The sequence below is a fragment of the Salmo trutta genome, chromosome 39, assembly GCF_901001165.1.
Source record: "Salmo trutta chromosome 39, fSalTru1.1, whole genome shotgun sequence".
Classification (NCBI taxonomy): domain Eukaryota; kingdom Metazoa; phylum Chordata; class Actinopteri; order Salmoniformes; family Salmonidae; genus Salmo; species Salmo trutta.
The window spans coordinates 19686723-19709443 of record NC_042995.1 but is presented as its reverse complement, the minus strand read 5'-3'; the positions used below and the strand labels follow the sequence as shown (position 1 = coordinate 19709443).

General features: G+C 43.5%; 1 protein-coding gene across 1 annotated transcript; it reads right to left on the bottom strand.

Moving 5' to 3' along the window:
* Positions 1-1663: 1663 nt before the first annotated feature.
* On the bottom strand, positions 1664-16487 carry aox6 (aldehyde oxidase 6). Its single transcript, XM_029741613.1, has 31 exons — positions 16187-16487; positions 15853-15910; positions 15193-15289; positions 14599-14707; positions 14333-14521; positions 14157-14237; positions 12979-13062; positions 12414-12651; positions 12163-12314; positions 11801-11894; positions 11580-11689; positions 11250-11434; positions 10914-11076; positions 10710-10799; positions 9756-9925; positions 7620-7746; positions 6075-6294; positions 5836-5960; positions 5572-5705; positions 5343-5430; positions 5147-5233; positions 4822-5013; positions 4260-4487; positions 4071-4166; positions 3784-3912; positions 3546-3620; positions 3380-3432; positions 3033-3147; positions 2628-2882; positions 2313-2480; positions 1664-2031 (listed from the first exon to the last, which is right to left on the bottom strand). The coding sequence occupies exons 1-31, from the start codon at positions 16238-16240 to the stop codon at positions 1978-1980; spliced, it is 4020 nt and encodes a 1339-aa protein (XP_029597473.1). The 5' UTR covers positions 16241-16487; the 3' UTR covers positions 1664-1977.
* Between the last annotated feature and the right edge of the window lie 6234 nt (positions 16488-22721).

Genomic DNA, 22721 nt, shown 5'->3' with positions numbered 1-22721 from the left:
TGTTTTAGACCGTGTTTTGGCACTTGTATGTGTTATGTGCTGTCATTTGGTACCGGTATTAAAGTGCACCTGTTTATTATACTTCGCTCTCCTGCACTTGACTTCGCCTCCCATATACACGCATTACAGATATGTTACGTTTCGTATTTATTAATTTGTGGATGTCCATAATCCATTTTTATTTTATAATATATATATATATTTTTTTGTCATTTAGCAGATGCTCTTATCCAGAGCGACTTACAGTAATGAATGCATCCATTTCATTTCATTTCATGCATTTTTTTTTGTACTGGCCCCCCGTGGGAATCGAACCCACAACCCTGGCATTGCACACACCATGCTGGCGTTGCAAACACCATGCTCTACCAACTGAGCCACAGGGAAGGCCATATGGTATGATTTTTTTCAATTGACAATTTGTATGATATGTAACAAATTGTAATTTGTACAATATATTACAGATTGCAATTTGTACAATATGTATATATGTTCAGGGCATAGGTCAGTACACCATAGAGGAGCTGCAGTTCTCTCCTGAGGGGGTTCTGATGACCAGGGGTCCATTCCAGTACAAGATTCCTGCCCTCTGATGTCCACCTGCTAGCCAACGCACAGAACCCACATGCCATCTACATGTCCAAGGCAAGACAAACATATCACTTGACACATCAATAAAGGCATCAGTTAGGCCTAAATACAGATAATATTTTGGACAATGATTTGCACCATGCCAAATTGTCAAGTTCATCGTGTAAAACACAAAATGCTTTCACTCAAGGTTCCTGCGGATTCACTTCCTAAGTGGTAATTGATGGTAGACCAAGTTGTTACAGGGTATAGGCGAGCCTCCAGTGTTCTTGGCCAGCACCATCTTCTTGCCATAAAGGAGGCAGTTGCTGCAGCCCGTAGAGAGAGGGGGTTAGGGGACAGCTTCCCTCTAAGCTCCCCTGCTACTACTGAGAGGATACGCATGGCCTGTGAGGACCAGTTCACTAAGATGGTAACTTTACTTCATTTCGGAAGACACAGATCAAGTCTAGTTCTAGACTAAAAAGCAGTTTGATGGAAATTCTCCATTGAAAAAGTGCTTTTTAGTTCAGGACTAGGCTTATTCTGAGTCCACTAACTGGCCCATGTCTACTGTTTTGGTCTCTCCAATACCCTTTCGCCAACAACATTCGTTTAACAGCATCTCCATCTCCAAAGAAAGGAACATTCAAACCATGGAGTATCAACATACGAGTCAACTGAATATGACTTGGTAGCCTCGTCAGACCTGGGCTTGGCTTCCAACTATTAATCCTTCACCTCATCTTTATGTATTGTTCGGTATTGGTGGGTTTCTTGCAGATTGTGTGTTTTCTGGATGACTTGGAAATGTATCTAGAATATGTGCTTGACTCTGTTGCTTGAACTTTCACTTTTGTCCTAGGAACCAAGGTTAAGATAAATACACCATCTGGTGTTGTTCGGTCGTGTATGTTTTGGGCTGTTTGTTAAAACTTTAACATCCTGCATCTGTGACCTACGGCCAAGAGCAGTCAACATACAGAACCCAGATTCACCTAAAAATAGAACTGAACTTTGAGCATTAGTTTAATTCTGTGCTGTAAAGCATTCTTTTGTCTGACTAATAAAGTATACATTTTTGAAGCATGTATTCAAGTTGAGAAACATGCAATTTATTGAAAGTGAAAGGCATACATGGCATTGGATGGATTCACAATTGGACAACCCTACCTTTTACATCAAATTTAATTTGAGACAAACTTTTGTTTTTTAAGCAAAGTATAGGTTGGCAGCAAAAGCATAGGCTTATTCTGTAATTTGATATTTAAAGTATTGCAATCATACAGTGTTATTGATCCTTATTCAGCTAAATATAGAATTTCTATGTTAGTAACATTCTATGATTAGGTAGTATTCCTTATGGCAGTGATCAATACCTCTGACAAATCAGAATGTTATTTTAATTCAGGGAATATTCAAAGCCCATGGTTGGAATGATCCTTGTTTGCTGGCTGGAATCTGGAAAAGAACAATGGCTGCCATTACTCCTGAGCAGTAAGTTGGATTTCAAACAGTCATGGCTGCCATGTGAATAAGGTACAGTACATTGAACTGGCGACTTGCCGGTTCCATTTCACTCCCTACCCTTCCTGTTCCTAACTCCTTTATGTTTGCAGATCTGTAAGATGGAAGCAGTATGAAAACTCCATATTCAAATTGGCAAACATTGATGGGTTAGGGTCAAGCATTATGGGTTGGGGTAGGGAGTGAATTGAGACTGGCTGGTGGCGTCGCCTTACCTTCTGAGTAAAGGGGGTGTTACAGGCCAGACAGGTCCTCTCTGGGGTAGCAGGGCTGTCCAGGGTAAAGGGTCCCACCATACCAGCCTCTACCCGGGCTGCTGCCACCGCGTCTTTAATGGCGAAGAACACAGAGCTACCCAGGAACAGCACTGGCTCTCCGATTCCCTGTAGAGAAGAATATTTACTTTATCGTCAAATTAACTCGACAGAACATTCTTTACGGACTACTGTAGACGCCAAAGGTCTTGTTTAAAGGCTATAACTAGTTTAACTATAGTTTTTCCTGGTCACACACACACCCCCTTCTCTCACCTTAGATGAGTAGATGGCATGTGGGTTGTCAGAGCCTGAAAGCAGGTAGACGTTGAACTGAAGTGGTATGTCACAGACAGCAGGGATCTTGTACTGGGACGGGCCACGTGTGTACAACACTCCCGAGGGAGAGAACTTCAGCTCCTCCATGGTGTACAGACCCAAACCCTGGATGAAAGCGCCCTCAATCTGGCCAATGTCTACGGAGGGGTTGATGCTCCTTCCAATATCCATAACGATGTCTGTCCTCACCGTCTAGACACGGGCAGAAAACAAATGTCAAATTGTGCATATTTAATAGTATGAAATAGTGAATGTCTTAATTTGACCATCTGACTAGTACCTAAGATAAAGTGTGTAACAGTAAAAGCATGTAGGAGATACTGGTTGTGTAAGTGAGTTTACCCTGTAGTCTCCCGTGAGACAGTCGACCTCCACCTCACTGCAGCAGGCACCGTAGGTGTAGTAGGCATACGGCTGGCCCTCCTGCTTCTCCCAGTCCATGTGGAGGTCATGGCCCCTATGCAAACGTCAGCAGTTTATGTTAAACATTATTTATACCCACAATGCTATCTACTGTAAATATATACATGTTTGTATCTTTCCACATTAGTTAAGAGTGGCAATATTTTTCACATAGGCCCTACAGTCCTAAAGGTCAATGGTTTGTATCTGCAATAGTGAAATAAAATACAATATGAAAGGCTTCTATACACTCCTACGCGTTAGGTCTGCATGCTGAATCTCATTACCTGTAGTATCCAGTAGCTGACAGACTGATCTTTTGGATGAATGCTGACTTCACCTATTTTCCAGAACACAAACAGGTCATTTAGAACCATGTCGCTATTCATGAACTGATTTATATCCCTCTGTTGTACTTAAATCATTTTGTCATGGGAAGTGGATATGAAATACCCAGGTCTGCCATGTGCCTTCTGGGTTCTGTTTCCTGACAGGTTCTAGTCTTTGGTACAGGGTCTCACAGGCATCCTAAGGTACAAGACAAAACGCACGACAGACCGGTTGAATATGACTGATCGATTGGTTGAATATCCATACTAAACACGCCAACAGGAAAATATCCACATCAGGTGTTGGAGCACCAACTGATCTGGTATCAGGCTAGCCGGGGAGATCCCAGGTAATACTGTACCTTCACGGCCATGCCATTGGCATCCGTGCCAAAGGAGGCGGCGGAGGGGCAGGTGTTGGGCACAGCGCTGGTGTTGGTCTCTGTGATGTGGATGAGAGAAGCGGGGATGTGCAGCTCTCTACTCGCCACCTGGCGATAGATTCATTGATTGAATGTAAAAAATGCATACAGCCAAGTAGAAGCAGTACACATTTATGGAATAGTTATAGTTAGTACAGAATGTGTACTACAATCATTGTCTCACTCCAACTAGTCGAGCTAAGTGTAAGTACCTATACTGTAAGTACCTGTTGCATTTTAGTGTGAATTCCCTGGCCCATCTCGGTTCCACCATGACTGACTAGAACAGAACCATCCTTGTAGATGTGTACCAGCGATGCAGCCTGTCAGACACACACACAGAAAATATCTTTCTTTTATTGATTCATTATGTATAATTTGATTGACTCATTTGACAGTGCAAAGGCAAAGCTAACCTGGTTCAGGAAGCCGTCTGAGAATGCGATGCCATACTTAATGGGTATCGTGGCCATGCCTCTCTTCTTCCAGCGGTTCTGCTGGTTAAACTGGGCGATGGATTTGCGTCTGCTGCCGTAGTCAGACTTCTCCTTGCATTCGTCCCAGCAACGCAGGAGGTTCTTAGGATCAAACTCAAACTTGTAATGTGTCAGGGACACCTCCTTGTACATGTTTATCTCACGGATCTGCTCAAGAAAGAGAAATTATTAAGAGAACTGTGTTATGAAGTGTATACAGTACTTTATGAAATCTATAAGGGATTTATTGCATATTGACTTTATAGCATATTCAGCTATCTTAATAATCTCCGACGTCATCAGTTTTTGAACAGACTTAATTTATGCAAATCTGTCACGAGACTACACACAGAGATTTTTGTTTATATCAATTCGATTTTCCTCTAGAAGGCTCTGGTACCACCCACTATTATTATAGACACTTAATTAGCCAGATTCTATTTATATGGCTTTCCTCCCTGTCCCCATTACCCTCCCGGACCCCTAACACTTGACCCCTGACCTCTTCAGCGTTGCAGCCCAACTTCATGGCCACGTCATTGATCATATTCTCAGTGACCAACATGCTCTGGGGCACACCGAAGCCTCGGAACGCCGTGTTGGAGGGCAGGTTGGTTTTACACGCCACCGAGCGACCGCGAAGGTTGGGCACGTTGTACGCATTGTCCAGGTGAAGGAGAATCTTCTCTATTACCTGGAGAAAGGGAGGGGGGCAAAGAGCTCAGACACTGCCTATGACAAGCATAGAGACGGCATCTGGTATTAGGTGTCAAGGACGACTTGGGGTTAAGGATTGAACGGTGAAAGGCAGAGGAAGAGTGACTCACCAACAAAGACTCATCTGCAGTGTTTCCAGAGTTGGCGTAATAATGTAGATCAGCAGCCATTATTCTCCCATCGTTCATAAAGCCCACCTGGAGACATTAACACACCATCAGTCAAATCTACAGTACCATTTAGAGATCCCTCTAATGCCTCCCTTTGTGAGTCAGTCACATCACAAATCCTTAAGAGGGGAAGCACCTTGTGTTTGCCCAGGACAGGGTGGCGGGCCCCAGTAATCAGCATGTCCTCTCCTCTCTCCAGAACACAACGCACAGCCCGACCAGTCCTGGGTAGACAGATCAGAACAGGCCGGGATTCAAACAAACACATCAATTATGTTTTGGATTTATAGATTACCATTGCATTTGGGTTAAATATGTAATGTATCATTGGATCAAGTAGGTTATTTTAGAAGTATTCTACTTACTTCCATGCAGCCACAGAAGTGATGCAGGCTATGATAGACGTTTTGGTCACTTTCCCTCCAAACGCTCCGCCAACCCTCTTCACATGGCAGGACACTCGGTTGGAGGGAATCCCAAGAGTCTCTGCGATGGATTCCTACAGAAAAGACAGACAAGAAACATTTCATTTGGCAATTAGGAGTAATTAATTACACTAACATTTTTATATCTATTTGATATTTTCCTATCCTCAGGGATGGAGATTGAGGGAGTAGAGTTGACTGTACCTGGGTATAGGTTGGGTGTTGACAGGAGAGATAAACTTTGAGCTCCCTCTCTTCACCAGAAGGCACAACAACCATGCTCTGTGTTTCCATGTAGAAATGCTCCTGACCACCAAGCCGGATCTCCCCTGAGATGAAAGAGCACAGCACAGCTCAGTACATAAACTTAACTGGTACAAACACTCAAGATAGGAACCAGGTTGACACACCTAGTACGCATACGAAACTGAGACATACTGTACCTTCATAAACATGGTCAACCTTATCAAAAGCCTCATCCACGTTGCCTCGCTCGATCATCCTCTGGGGCAGAAAGAAGGACTGTTTCTCAATAGCCTCCTCAACAGTGAACACTGGGCCTGGCAGATCCTCATAGCCGATCTTCACTAGAGCCGCCCCTCTCTTAGCCTGCTTCCTGGTGTCAGCCACCACTGCACACACCATGTGACCCACGCATGACACCTGAGGAAGAGAGACGTACATAAACCTGGCAATAACATTTGTGAACATCGTATTAACTAACAGTCATGCATCTGTGTAAGAATTGCCTTCATACATGACCAAACGTATGTGGACACCTGCTCGTCGAACATCTCATTCCAAAATCATGGGCATTAATATGGAGTTGGGGGACTTGCTTCCATTTAGCCAAAAGAGCATTAGTGAGGTCAGGCACTGATGTTGGGCGATTAGGCCTGGCTCGCAGTCGGCGTTCCAATTTATACCAAAGGTTTTCGATGAGGTCAGGGATCTGTGCAGGCCAGTCAAACCATTTCCATGTAGACCTTGCTTTGTGCACAGGGGCATTGTCATGCTGAAACAGGAAAGGGCCTTCCCCAAACGGTTGCCACAAAGTTGGAAGCACAGAATTATTTAGAATGTCATTGTATGCTGTAGCTAAGAGGCTTAGCCCAAACCATGAAAAACATCCCAAGGCCGTTATTCCTCCTCCACCAAACTTTACAGTTAGCACTTTTGCCTTCGGGCAGGTAGTATTCTCCTGGCATCCACCATACCCAAATTCGTCCGTCAGACTGTCAAATTGTGAAGCGTGATTCATCACTCCAGAGAATGTGTTTCCACTGCGCCAGAGTCCAATGGCGGCGAGCTTTACACCACTCCAGCCAACGCTTGGCATTGCGCATGGTGATCCTAGGCTTGTGTGCGGCTACTCGGCCATGGAAACCCATTTCATGAAGCTCCTGGCGACGATGCTTCCAGAGGCAGTTGGAACTCGGTAGTGAGTGTTGCAACCAAGGACAGATGATTTTTACACGATATGCGCTATAGCACTCGGCGGTCCCGTTCTGTGAGCTTGTGTGGCCTAACACTTCGCGGCTGAGCCATTGTTGCTCCTAGACGTTCCACTTCACAATAACAGCACCAACAGTTGACCGGGGCAGGTCTTGCAGGGCAGAAATTTGAAGAACTGACTTGTTGGAAAGGTGACATCCTATGACAGGGCCACTTTGAAAGTCACTGAGCTCTTCAGTAAGGCCATTCTACTGCCTAATGTTAATCTATGGAGATTACATGGCTGTGTGCTCGATTTTACACACCTGTCAGCAACGGGTGTGGCTGAAATAGCAGAATCCACTAATTTGAAGGGGTGTCCACATACTTTTGTATATACACAGTATAGTCTACATTGTGAGGTGAATAAACAGCATGGCTACTCAGTTCCGGTGTGACAACACACTGGACAAGCCTTTGATGATATCATATGATATGACATGACACGACACGTGTGATTCTGGTTGTGTCTCTTCGATAAAGCACTACAATACCTCATTCTGAGCCAGAATGTCCTCGTCTATGCCTGTAAACGTCCTGAACTTCTTCCCTGGGATGTCTTTAGAAGTGATGACATCCACCACACCTGGAACCTGGAGAGCTTCACTGATATCTATGTCTCTGTTAGGAGGGGGAGGAAAAAAAATACAGTGTGTAGAGAGACAGTCATTCACATACTAACCAATACTACCTCTCATTTCATACAGGTTAGGATTATACATGGCATTGTGTTTATATGGCCATTACTCATTTACAGTGAATGACATTCAGGTAAGGATCTATGGTGGTGTATACCCATTTAACAATGAGGATAACAACCTATTGAGGCCCACATGACGCACCATGCTGGTTAACGATAGCTAGTTGCTCTACACTGGTGTGTCTATGAAGCCCACTTCCTGTCCAATGAATTGTGAATGTGTGAGTAAGGTCTATACTTTGTATTCTATACAACCTGGATAAAACCCATTATTACTGTTGGCTGTGGATAGATGATTCTATTGGATTTTTATCATTCAATATTTATTAGGGATATTGATTCAGCACAGTGCAGCCAAATGAACATCTTAAGATTCCTCATTAAATGAGAGGCAGTATTGGTGATTATATGAATGATTGGGACTCTGCTCACTGTATGATCTACACCAGGGGTGTACAACAGGTGGCCCGTGGGCCAAAACCGTCCTGCAAGAGATTATTTTTGGCCCTCCAAAGTTTAGGAAAACAAACAATGATTTTAATTTAGAAAAATGATTTAGTAATCCCTCAAATAAAAAGAGACGTGATCGTGTCTCAATGTAATCAAGGTATGAAGTTAATGCAATCTCTTATTGGCTTGTGGTCATTTTGCATAGTACAAATTATTATAATTACATCCCGGCCCCACTGACCTCCAACTCCGACCCCCAAAAAACTGTCCCGCAGCTGAATCTATTTGGCTACCCCGGAGCTACACAGTGGGCTCCATTTTCGGATAGCATTAAGCCAGCGCAAATTGTCAAGCACATGCTCTTTGGCAATTTCGGCCTGTTAAAGGGGAAAGAGGATACCTAGTCAGTTGTACAACTGAATTTTTATTTTATTTAACGTTTATTTAACCAGGTAGGCTAGTTGAGAACAAGTTCTCATTTGCAACTGCGACCTGGCCAAGATAAAGCATAGCAATTCGACACAACAGAGTTACATATGGAATAAACAAAACATACAGTCAATAATACAGTAGAACAAACGAAAACAAAAAGTACAGCGAGTGCAAATGAGATAAGTTAAGGCATCTTCCGCATTTAACCCAACCTCTGAATCAGAGAGGTGCGGAGGGTTGCCTTAATCAATATCCACATCTTTGGCACCCGGGGAACAGTGGGTTAACTGCCTTGCTCAGGGGCAGAACGACAGATTTTTACCTTGTCAGATCGGGGATTCGATCCAGCAACCTTTCTGTTACTGGCCCAACGCTCTAACCACTAGGCTACCTGCCACCCCACAGGAAAGGCCTACTTTTTTTAATATGATAACTGATGATCAATGGACCACACAGGTCGGTAATTTGACCACGCTTACAAGTTTAGATAGCTGGCTGCTGGAAGAAAAAAAATGAGCTGACATGGACTAATTGTGTAACTGCTTATGCACAACCAAATTTTTTAATTGCACCTTGTTCATTCTATTGTTCTAACTCTCAACAATAAGTTGAGACCCCGAATGAGTTCCAAATGTATTTATTTTTTAATAAAAGGGGGACTAGGATGAGAATATTCCGTTCCCCCAGCCGAATTAGAGTTGATGATAACACACAGACCGCCAATAACCAACAGAACTTGACAAAAGCATGCAGTATTAAGCCATGGAACGCCCTTGATTGGCCAGTGAGTGGCCAAGCCCTCGTCACACCTACAACTTGTTTATTCATCGTGCCACCACTAGCTAATGCGCTCACAATTCCGGCTGTGAAAATAGCACAAATATTTCTGACCCCTCCCCCCCCCCCCCGACCTATAGTGCTTCCGCCAGTGCTTAGATTTACCATTGCTTTAGGTTTGTTAAAATAGAGCTCAGTATGTTATGAACTAAGAAAGTGGTTTGTGAGGAAACTTATCCATGAATACTTTGCAATGTTCTCCAGGACTTACAGGATCTTAGCGTGCGGTCTGGTGCTAGTGACCAGGACTATGTGGAGCTCTCCGTCCATCTTGGGGATGTCATCACAGTAAACAGCTTCTCCAGTAGCCTGGCTGATGGCTGAACGGTGCATGATCGGCCGACCTACTGGGTCGTCGCCACTCTGGCCTTTCACCACAGCCTGAGACCAAAACACATGTTTTTATGACAGCCTGAAATGTAACCATGTTTGTTTCCACACCAATCAACCCAACTTTATTGTCCTCAGAGGAAATGTTGGTTTGTAGGCAGGGGGTAATCTTTCGTGAACTGACTAAATGACGTGAGATTTTAGTCCTGGGTTAACAGATTAAGGAAGGGGTAACATGATCAAACCATGATTGTTAATAAGAATTTGTTCTTAAAAAATAAGTTTGCATTTTTACAAACAAATGAACATTTTCAATGTAAATTGCATGCTATATTAGGGTCCAGACACTTTTTTTGTTATGATTTTCTTTATTCTTTTTTACAATTTACTCCAACCAGCGCTTCACTTCCTCACCCTCGTTATGCAGTATGGGGGCTCTGAAAAAACATGAACAAATGCTCCAAAAACAACCAAAAACTTCCTTTTAGAAATGTCCCAGTATAATGATGCAGGTTCTTTAGGTGTTGCACACATGAAATGGTACGACTCGAGCCGTTTCCCCTATCCAGCTGTTCCATTCGCCGTGAAGCCTGCCGCTAGAACGGACGGCGAGGTATTGCTCGAGTGGCAAAACAAAATGGAATATAACGTTCAGAATGACAATGGCACGTGTACAACACTTAAAGACCTGCATCACGTTTCTAAAAGGATGATTTGTGGAGCATTTGTTCATGTTGTCAGATCACACGTACTGCACAATGAGGAATAGTCACTGGTTGGGGTAGGTGAAATCGCTAAATTCGTCTTCAACCGACTAAAATAAAATCAAACAGACCTGGAACTCTTGTAGGCTGGGCTGTAGCTGTTTAGGTAGTGGACGTATTCCACTGCTCATCTCTTCTGATAGGTCCTCCTGGATCACATTCTGTACAATGCCAAAAACATATCTATATTTCGAGAAACATTAGCAAATCCAAGTTCCAAATTTCAAGTTTGCCAAGTAGGCTGCCAATTGGGCGAAGAGTGACCCGGTCCATACCATCTCCCAGAGCTTGTGCAGCATCTGCAGATTGAACTTGAAGAGGAGGCTGAGAGTTAAGGACCTGCGGAACTCAACCTGCCCACCGGGGTGGGAGGGAGACAGGGATATCTCATCTAAGAGTTGGGTGTAGGCTTCACTCAGCGTCTGCTCATCCCACTTCCTGGAGGGGTGTGTGTTTGGACGTGGGGGGGTACAAAACAAGCAAGGATGTAAAACACAGATAATGTAACACAAGAACATTACTGAGGAGAGTAACAAGGAAACATATGAATTACAAACAAGTTTAGCCCATTAACCAAATCCTGCTAACTGTGTTAAAAATTCCCTCTGTACCTTCCGATGACTGCAGCACATGTTTTGGTGGCGCTGACAGTGCATGGCCCTACACCGCCGTAGTAGATACTAAGCTCCTTGACCACACTGGAACCCTCTGTGAACATGACCCTCATCCCAGTGGTCACTGTGGCCAGGGCGTTCTCCTTACGAGGGGCCTGGCGGAACGCTCGCATGAACTCTCCCTGCAAACACATTAGATTGGAAAGACGTTGTTGTTCATGCAGTCACAGGATTCAACTCACCTTATGGCCAGGAGTTCTTCCTGGTGAGGTCAAATGCATGAGATTCTCAAGAGGTTCTCCATTCCCAAGTGGCTTCTTACTATACCTGTCTAGATACTGGTATGAACACAGACAGGACAATCTCATCCGGTTTTAGAGATGTTTTTCCAAACCCCACAAAGAAATCTTTATTAAGCAGGATTTCTTGTCTTCCCCCTGGTATAGAACCAATTAACACAATGATTTGTAATAATTCAATACAAAACATGGTTAAATTAGACACAGAATAAATGAAATGAATGAAAATGGTCACTACTGACAACTCACTCTTTGACACCACATTAAGTGTGCAGTTCCCAGCAGCGAACACAGGGTTCAGGTCTGAATTGGGATATGCACTGACAATATTGCCTCCTATGGACTAACACACACAGAAACACACCATAAATATGTTTAACAGTCAAACAAATGCAAAAATACATGTTACCCAGTGATCCCCTGAGGGTAGTTAAGACGTAGAGATTTGGACAGTAATGTGCAGCACAGCTGTTATCCTGGTTCCAGACCTGTTTGTGCTATATAGCCAACAATGACCAAAGGTGCTGGCAAGACCGGACAAACCAGGCTACAATCTGGGACCAAGCTACAAAGCTGTTAGTGAATGACAGAAACAGATGATTCATACGCACGGCAACGTTGCGTATCTGCTGTCCTCCCAGGTTCCCCAGCTGCTGTAGGAGGGATCTGTATATCTCCGTCTTCTCCTCAGGAATCTCCTGGACCAGCCCCTCCAACAGGGCCTTAACCACAGACAGACTGCAGCCAGCCCCGATACACACACCTACAGACACAACAGACAAACATGAACAGTTCTAAGAGAGAGACCGAGAGAGACTGAGACCGAAACCGAGAGAGAGAGAATAAGAACAAGAGAGCTAACCTTGCGGAGTCTTGGTAACCTCGAACAGCTCCTGGACTCTGGTGGGTGATATTATTATGGGATGCCAGGCACCTTTGAACTTGATGTCTGGGCCGATGTTGGTGTTGCCCATGACCAGCGGTGCCTGAGGGTGGCTGGTCTTCAGCTGGATCAGTTCCTCCAGAGACACAGGGGAGACCCACACCATCCTTTCCCCACGGAACAGCTGACTAACCTGGGGCTCTGTCTCTGCCATCAGCTGAGTGGAGGATAGCGGAGGATTGTCAGGATATAAATATCGCTAGGTTATAGACTAATGAGGATATAGACAGTTTTTAACGACATTAAAGACTAAGACCTATGAGGCATTCAACTCTTATAGCAAAAGAACAGTATTTTGCCGATTTGGTGTCAATTAATAATTCTGTCTTGTGTAAAGGTTGTTAATTCAACTATTTTAGACTGAAGAATGGTACTTTTTGACTGCTACACAGTGACATACAGTATATGATGAGAGCATATCAAACTGTGTAATTCACTATTTGACCACTAGTACATTGAGTGGCCACTAGTCCCGCTGCCTTACTATGAGTTCTGGTGGGAAGATGAGATCTTGGGTGGGGTCCAGAGGGAGGAGGTCCTCCTGGTCAAACAGCTGTGGTGGAAGCTCCTGGAAGACACAGTCAATGTCATGTATGACAACAAACACGTCTCGCTTTTTATAAAACAAGTGTGTTAAATCGGATTAAATGCAGCAATGTCATGGAATTGTGAACTATAACTTTACAATGTCATTAGTGAGGTGGTAACATTTGTTTATATTGAACCTTTAACTAGGCAAGTCAGTTAAGAACAAATTCTTATTTACAATGACGGCCTACCCCGGCCAAACCCTAACGATGCTGGGCCAATTGTGCGCCTCCCAATCACAGCCGGTTGTGATACAGCCTGGAATCGAACCAGGGTCTGTAGTGACGCCTCTAGCACTGAGATGCACTGCCTAAGACCGCTGCGCCACTCGACAAAACAATGACTAAATTATATTATACAGCTAAGCCATACAAATTAAATGTAGTGTTTAAAGGAGCAATCAGCAGTTGAAACATTAAAAAGCAGCTTCCCCCATTTCTGTAAAAAGCTGAGGGATAGGGCTAGAGAAACACTCAAATGCATAGACAGAGCAATGGATGCAAGGACTGACCATCCATCCAAATTATAGTTTTTAACCATGTTGAGGGTATATAGTGTTTCTTTACATTACTTTGTTTACAAACATTGGAGTAAAACAAGCTTATATTTTGGGCTCTGATGTGGTACGACAGTTGAACTAAGCCCATGAATCATTTATAAGTTATATTTTCAAGAATGAATGGGTACACATGATTCAAGTCCAAAAATGGATGTAGCAACTGCATATTAATGGCTGCCCCTTTAATGGCTGCCCCTCTTCACACAAATATATATCTATATATTTTTTTAAAGTTGCACGATTTAGAGCAAAAATAAAATGTCCTCAAGCTTCCAGTAAAGAGATCAAAATACTTCCTGTCGGGCTATGGCTGAACCATGCCTCTTTAAGCCTTAAAGTCAGGCAAGAATCTCTTGATTAGGTCACTAGGTGTTGAACTAAGGTTAATATAGTACTTTAACAAGAGGTTGTACTTTATTTATGTTTATTCGCTCAGTTGCCTCACTTCTCAAAAAAGGAAAATCTGTTAAACATTTCATAAAATGCGTATGGCCTGAATAGAAAGAGTCACTCACATTCTCTGATCTCTCCGGAGACGAATCTCCATTCAGACAACATCCGGCACCATTACCATTGGCTTGACAACAGTTTGATTCCTACAGATGGATAACAGGATGGATTATACATTCACTTTACAGACAGTAAATACAAATGCAATGCGTGTGTCTGTTATGTGCAATATAATTTATACCGGACTAAAAGTCTTGCAGCCATCAACAATGGGACGATATCCTGTGCACCGGCACAAATTGCCTCCAAGTGCCACTGTGATGTCCTCCATGTTGGGCTGCGGTTTGTTCCTCAGTAAAGTGTACATGGACATCACCATGCCTGGAGTACAGAACCCACACTGAGACCCGTGGGCCTTGGCTATACGCTCCTGCAAGCACACACACAAGCATATAATCCAGTCAGCCACACTGAATGAGAGCTTCAGCCATCCATCGTAGGGCCTACCTGTACTGGGTGCACCCTGGTCTTGGTGTTGCCAATGCCCTCCACCGTGGTGACGGCTGCCCCCTGAAGCTGGCAGACTGGCAGCAGGCAGGCGTTGGCAGAGAAATGGCTAGTAGGTGAAGGTAAACTGGCCTAAGTGGCATTTACATTTTCAATGAACGTAATATATCGTCCACGTTTTATAGAGAACATCATAAGTAGGGCTTTGAAGACACTGGAAGATAAATGTTGGATTTGTCCATGCATCAGTTTTTTTTCATGCAAATTGTATCCAAAGAGCACCTTCTGCCACAACTATACAGACACGCTATGCACTTCATACAAATTCTTATTTACAATGACGGCCTACCAGGGAACAGTGGGTGGGTTAACTTGTTCAGAGGCAGAACGACAGATTTACACCTTGTCAGCTCGGGGATTCAATCCAGCAACCTTTCAGTTACTGGCCCAACGCTCTAGCCACTAGGCTACCCTGCCACCCCACAGAAAAGGCATACTTAAAAGTTACTGTCTCAGTATGCCAATTATAGTATTCATCAACAGTGTAAAGTTCATAAAAATCAGTCAATCATTTATTGAGGGATGAAAGGATACAGGATGGTCTTGGTGCCAGGCTGGTAGCGAGACACCATGACAGTACAGGCTCCACATCCTCCTCCTCCACATCCGTACTTGGTACCAGTCAACCTCACTGGAGTCAGGCACCGTCAAGGAATATAATAGTATATGCCACTCAGCAGACATTTTTATCCAAAGGGATTTACAGTACAGTGAGTGATCGACGGATACATTTTCAGTATGTGATCAATGCAGAAATTCAACCCACACAACGTTACCAGCTGAGGAGACACTCTGCTTGGGCTAGACAATCTATCAGTATCCATATTTCCACATACCATAACATTAAACGATTTCAACGGATATATTATACAGACAATCCTAATGTAAGGAAAGTGCACACTCACAGTGACACGCACCATGGAACTCTCTCTGATAGGCCTTATAACATTATTGTCACACCTCAAACTCTGGACTGGCTTCTGTGGTAAACAAAACACACTTAGAAAATCAGTGCACCACCCTAGGCTACCCATAAAGTATGAACTTTTATAAGTTACTGATTGTGCAATCAGTTGGCTAACCACAATGACAACAACACAAATAGTACACTATATTATTCATTTCAATGTAAATAATTAATTCGATGTGGGCGCTTCACTTCTCATCTATACATTTTCAGCAAGGAAAGGATACACCTCTCTCGGAGGTAAGACAGTAACATAGTCTCTGGGTCTGCATTGTTTTCGGTCACCTGTTTGAAAGCAGGAGAGAAATCGTGTAAAACACATGGCATTAGTTTTTCGGTCATTCTGAGACAGTAGGCCTGAAGCCTACATCCAGTATATTTGGTACAAACACAGACGACGGGAAGTAATCATTGATCAACAACATTAGCAGCCATGCAGTTTTGTACAGGAACAGTACGTAGTTGGATAAAGTTAGGCAACGTGCAAAATAATCGCAAAGTGCTACAACTTAAACCAACGTACAGCTAATGCACAATACAATAACACAGTAAATGATTTACCTTTTTACCGTTGACATAGAAACACAAGCAGTCGGTTTCTTTATTCTCGCTCATTTTCCTCTCATTTACTTATTAGAGTCCAGTGTTAACGGTTTCTGCGACTACTCAAACACCTCACACGCCTCCTTGACGAAAGCGAATTCAGCTGCTTTCCTTGCCGTTTTATAGAACCTTTCACCTAGTGGTTGATATACAACAGTCCCGTTAAACCAGTTGATAATGACTGATTTGAAATCGATACGATAGTCAGAGGAGAAAGTACATTTGGAGTGCATAGCCTACTGTAAATTGACTCCACCTCCCAATGTCAATGTTGTGTAACAACAAAGTTGAACCCTCTTACTTCAATCAACACTAACCGATAAAATGCCGATACAGGATTAATACATTTCAATGAATGACATCTTGGTATCGTAACGTGCCCTAAATGGAAAAATAACCTATTAAATGTTGTTTTCTTCGCATAATTTCGACCAAAGAGAATGAAACTATGCACTTCTAACCAGAGGGTGGCACTACAACCTAACCTACCTAAATCCTCTCAACGAAATCATTGTTAATCAGTTGTTAGGCTACCACATTGATTGATCGAGCTAACAAGGTACAAATCTGTCGGTTTGGCCCTGAACAAGGCAGTTAACCCACTGTTCCTAGGCCGACATTGCACATAAGATTTTGTTCTTAACTGACTTGCCTAGTTAAATAAAGGTAAAATAAATAGAAATAACATATGTATATATATATATAGAAAGCTGACATTTATAATTTACATTAGTCATTTAGCAGACACTCTTATCCAGAGCGACTTACAGTAGTGAATGCATACATTTCATAGAATTTCATACATTTTCTTTTTTTTTTTTTTTTTTCTGTGCTGGCCCCCCGTGGGAATCGAACCCACAACCCTGGTGTTGCAAACGCCATGCTCTACCAACTGAGCTACAGGGAACATACATATACAACAATTGCCCTTTGAGCAATTTTCTTTCTGAGACTGTGCCAAATCATAATGTGATGGGCAGTAAAATAAGTAGAATAAATCATTTCCAATATCATGATGTTTGTGGAGGGTTGTTTTGATTTCATAGAGGCATGGTTAGGGTTAAATGTATTCTGCCCATGTGCACTAAATTCCACACTCTCAGAGGAAGACTGATAGATAGCCTTTTTGGGTGTTGGCAGGTCACCTTGTTCTCTCTCTCTCTCTCTCTCTGTCTCTCCCTCTCTGGCTCTCTCTCTCTCTGTCTCTCTCTCTGTCTCTCTCTCTCTGTCTCTCTCTCTCTGTCTCTCTCTGTGTCTCTCTGTATCTCTTCAGCAGCACATTGTCTCCCAGTCAGTCAGACAGGCTGACCTAGACTGTGCTTCCTGTCTGTGGGCTGTTGTTCCGTTGCCAGGTCCCTCTCTTCTCTGCTGCTCTGTAGGACAGGTCTGTCCCAGTGGACTGAGAATGAGGAATGCACTGAGAGCACTTTCACAAGAAAATGGTGTCTAATAATTCTGTATGACAAGACACAGAAATTAGTATTAATGAATGAATCTATTAATTCATTAAAGTGACCCCATCGAGTTCATGACTTTGTGTACCAGGGGTTACTGTAGATAAGCCCCAAACCATACAATTAGCATGTCAGCTGAATAGGAGCTTCTTCTGGGTTGTTTGTGTGAATAGGGAGATAGAATAATGTTATGGTATGGTAGGTACCACATCAGTGTGCTTTTCCCTTTTCCCCTAAGGGGTTCACATTGATATTATTCCTTTATTATGATACTGGGTGTACCCTACCTAAAACAACATCAGTGTACATACAGTACAGTCTAGCTTCTGTCTTTGGTTACTCAGCTAGGAGATCTGAGTGATTTCAGCCGTGCTGCTGGTTTTGGTGTCTTACATGCTGTTTCAACAGTAAACTTTGAAGATAGGATCAGGACTGCAGAACACAATTACATAATGCTCAGACGACTAGAGCACAGTCAGACGGATTGAAGTTCACAGCTTGTTTCTAATTCAGTCTGACTTCACCAAGAGGTTGAGTGAAGAACACGACTCTGAATTTGACTTGAAAACTTCTTTCCTTCATTTCTTTCCCTCACTTAAGAAGCAACCCCTCTCAGGAATCCAGACTCGGGAATTTAACCCAGTGGTGTTACTATTCAGCCAAACTCTGGAATTGAAATGAAGGGGAAACATGATTTAAATGAAGGGGAGACTTAGATCAAAATAACCATTAAAGCAATGTTAAGTGGTGAAGGACAGGGTAGACACTTCAGGGTGCTGAGTGAGTAGTGGTGGTGGGGCACCACCATGGATACTCAGTGGGACTACGCTTCATGTTTATGGATGAGCCCCAGACTGCAACTGGCTCCCTGCTGGCCCCCTGCTGGGGAATGAACATGGGCAGCGTGCCTCCTGGTGCGCTCATCACAGTGCTGCTAATGCATGGCGCTGTAAGGCTGTGGAAGGCTGCTCTCCTCTGGGATGACTGGGATTAGCCTAGCATACATACAGTGAGGGGAAAAAGTATTTGATCCCCTGCTGATTTTGTACGTTTGCCCACTGACAAAGAAATTATCAGTCTATAATTTTAATGGTAGGTTTATTTGAACAGTGAGAGACAGAATAACAACAAAAAAATCCTGAAAAACGCATGTCAAAAATGTTATAAAATGATTTGCATTTTAATGAGGGAAATAAGTATTTGACCCCTCTGCAAAACATGACTTAGTACTTGGTGGCAAAACCCTTGTTGGCAATCACAGAGGTCAGACGTTTCTTGTAGTTGGCCACCAGGTTTGCACACTTCTCAGGAGGGATTTTGTCCCACTCCTCTTTGCAGATCTTCTCCAAGTCATTAAGATTTCGAGGCTGACGTTTGGCAACTCGAACCTTCAGCCCCCTCCACAGATTTTCTATGGGATTAAGGTCTGGAGACTGTCTAGGCCACTCCAGGACCTTAATGTGCTTCTTCTTGAGACACTCCTTTGTTGCCTTGGCCGTGTGTTTTGGGTCGTTGTCATGCTGGAATACCCATCCACGACCCATTTTCAATGCCCTGGCTGAGGGAAGGAGGTTCTCACCCAAGATTTGACGGTACATGGCCCCGTCCATCGTCCCTTTGATGCGGTGAAGTTGTCCTGTTCCCTTAGCAGAAAAACACCCCCAAAGCATAATGTTTCCACCTCCATGTTTGATGGTGGGGATGGTGTTCTTGGGGTCATAGGCAGCATTCCTCCTCCTCCAAACACGGCGAGTTGAGTTGATGCCAAAGAGCTCCATTTTGGTCTCATCTGACCACAACACTTTCACCCAGTTGTCCTCTGAATCGTTCAGATGTTCATTGGCAAACTTCAGATGGGCATGTGTATGTGCTTTCGTGAGCAGGGGGACCTTGCGGGCGCTGCAGGATTTCAGTCCTTCATGGCGTAGTGTGTTACCAATTGTTTTCTTGGTGACTATGGTCCCAGCTGCCTTGAGATCATTGACAAGATCCTCCCATGTAGTTCTGGGCTGATTCCTCACCGTTCTCATGATCATTGCAACTCCACGAGGTGAGATCTTGCATGGAGCCCCAGGCCGAGGGAGATTGACAGTTCTTTTGTGTTTCTTCCATTTGCGAATAATCGCACCAACTGTTGTCACCTTCTCACCAAGCTGCTTGGCGATGGTCTTGTAGCCCATTCCAGCCTTGTGTAGGTCTACAATCTTGTCCCTGACATCCTTGGAGAGCTCTTTGGTCTTGGCAATGGTGGAGAGTTTGGGATCTGATTGATTGATTGCTTCTGTGGACGGTGTCTTTTATACAGGTAACAAGCTGCGATTAGGAGCACTCCCTTTAAGAGTGTGCTTCTAATCTCAGCTCGTTACCTGTGTGAAAGACACCTGGGAGCCAGAAATCTTTCTGATTGAGAGGGGGTCAAATACTTATTTCCCTCATTAAAATGCAAATCCATTTATAACATTTTTGACATGCGTTTTTCTGGATTGTTTTGTTGTTATTCTGTCTCTCACTGTTCAAATAAACCTACCATTAAAATTATAGACTGATAATTTCTTTGTCAGTGGGCAAGCGTACAAAATCAGCATGGGATCAAATACTTTTTTCCCTCACTGTAGGCATACTGGGATTAGTACTGCTCATGCCCACTGTGTCCATTGTGTCGCTCTCAACCTCAGTTCAAACATCTACTTTTCTAACTTAAAAGCTATATGTACGGTTTCTTTTTCTCTCAGGATGGCAGTGTTGTTCAAGTGTATGGCATAGCGTGAAAAGGTCCCTGTACTGTAGTCATGCCCCTGTGGGTCAGTGTCGCGGAAACGTTACAATCTATCACCCTGGCATAGTTGTTTCCTCCTTCCATTACCTCATCACTCCTTCCAAATCCCCATCTGCTTCCCATTCCACCACATATTTATGTATGTATGGTCTTAGCTTCTCTCCCAGGGTGAAACAGCTGCACATCCAACAAGACACAGATCTGGGCTGCGTTCAGTACGCAAACACATAGTGGAACATGTTTTAAAAATGAAGCTGTGCTGTACTGAGTGACCAGTTGAAAAACAGGGAGGTGTTGGGTTGGGGGTTCAAAATGCACTGCTGCCCTTTAAAGACATCACTCATTGTTTCAAGCCACACCTGCCACATTCACCAAATGGAGCAAATGTACCTCAAATCTGTTCAAGAAAGGACAAGAGCATTTTGGGGAAACGTGTCATTCAGTCCAAATCGTTACGTAACGTAGAAAACATTCACTCGAACTGAAGGCACCTCAGATCTGCAATACTTACTAATTAAAGCTCTTGCATGTGGCTAACTAGAGAGCATTCCCTTTCCTGCCCTCACTCAAATCTAACTTATAAAGCTTCAGCTGGGGCGAAGGCTGTTAGAATTAACTTTATTTTCAAAACATGCAAACAGTGACACAAAACAGAGGCCTCAGTCGTGGCATTTACAATCACAGAGTCTTTGAGCAGTGCTCTACTACTCGCTCGCTCTTGCTCGTTCTCTCAAACTGTCCCTCGTATTCTCAGTTATGAAGTCTAGTATTCAAGGCTGCAAACAGAAAGTCTACCCTGAGTTATTGAGTCAGAAAGGGAATGAAGATATTGCAAAGTGAGAGAAAGTAGCAAGAGGCAAAACGGTCACTGCCAGGGACCATTTGTAATTAATTTAGATCAGAGGAGAACAGCTTAATGTCAGCAGCCAGCCAGTGTACGAGCATGTTAAATAAGAACTGAAGTGCCCTGAGGATGTGCACTGTACACAGTGTAATCTCACATGCAGGCAAGAGACCGCTTACACAGTCGGAGACGGAGAGAGAGCGAGAGGAGGATGGAGATAAAATGTACTAGTGCTTTGAGAACCTGATCAGACAAGACAGAGAAAGAGAGAGACTGGTAAATATTTCTCAATCACAGGCCTTTTTCTAGATTTATTCAAAGAGCTCAGGAGTTTATGATGTAAAAATAAGAGGAAAGCCTGCATGGATATTTCTTTGAAGATTTAATATACCATGAAAAGATCAAAACTACAAAGAAACTCAATAAACCTCGCAGTCCAGAGTATCAAAGCATTCAAGAAGAACCCAGCTGCTAAAGCTGTACATACAGTATCAGTTCCATGTGAGACAACTTTTGATATACAGTACGTACACACAATTCCTTCACATTGACAATCTGTTCCTGGATCATATTTGGAACATACAAAGTTTGGAACACACAAAGCCTATCATACTGCTACATACCGCAGTTCTACTCAGAGCCCTTTACAGAGCTGCGGCTCTTGTTCTACCTGCCCAACCCGAGCCTTTGGTCTTGAGAAGTAACATCTCACCTTGGGAAAGCCTGGAAGCTACATGATCAGAGGGTGAAGTGAATAACAGGGGGGACCAGTAGCAAAGCCCATTAGACCTATAGGACCAGAGTCATCTCGTAATCTAGTCCAGACGTTGCCCCGAGGCTTTCCCAGTTCTCAGGTCCTTCTCATGGGCCGTCCTATGAGTGTTGCTGTTTGATGTGGGGCTGCAGGTGCTTGCACAGCCTGGTCCTGTGAGCTGTGGTTAGGGCTGGCCTGCAGGGTCGGATTGGCTCCAGCTGCAGTAGGTACAGTAGCTATCCAGGGTCGTGTTCATTAGGGCACGCCGTAGCAAAACGCTTTGCAATGGAAAGCGAAAACAAGCGTTTCTTATTGGACAAGTTCAGGTAGTCCCTCCCGGTTTTGGTTTAACCAGGTAGGCAAGTTGAGAACAAGTTCTCATTTACAATTGCGACCTGGCCAAGATAAAGCAAAGCAGTTCGACAACATACAAAAACACAGAGTTACACATGGAGTAAAACAACATACAATCAATGATGCAGTAGAAAAAAATAAGACTATATACAATGTGAGCAAATGATGTGAGATAAGGGAGGTAAAGGCAAAAAAATGCCATGGTGGCAAAGTAAATAAAGTATGGCAAGAAAAACACTGGAATGGTAGATTTGTAGTTTGAAGAAAGTTAAAAGTTAAAATATAAATAATATGGTGCAAAGGAGCAAAAT

Bases quoted from the DNA above. Each gene is read 5' to 3' on its own strand.
- aox6 (XM_029741613.1), bottom strand. From the start codon at position 16,240: ATGAGCGAGAATAAAGAAACCGACTGCTTGTGTTTCTATGTCAACGGT. The intron at 11,690-11,800 runs GTGAGTTGTCAG...GTTCTATACCAG, and splicing joins ACTTAATGTGGTGTCAAAGA to GGGGAAGACAAGAAATCCTG. The intron at 11,077-11,249 runs GTACAGAGGGAA...ACACCCCTCCAG, and splicing joins TGTGCTGCAGTCATCGGAAG to GAAGTGGGATGAGCAGACGC.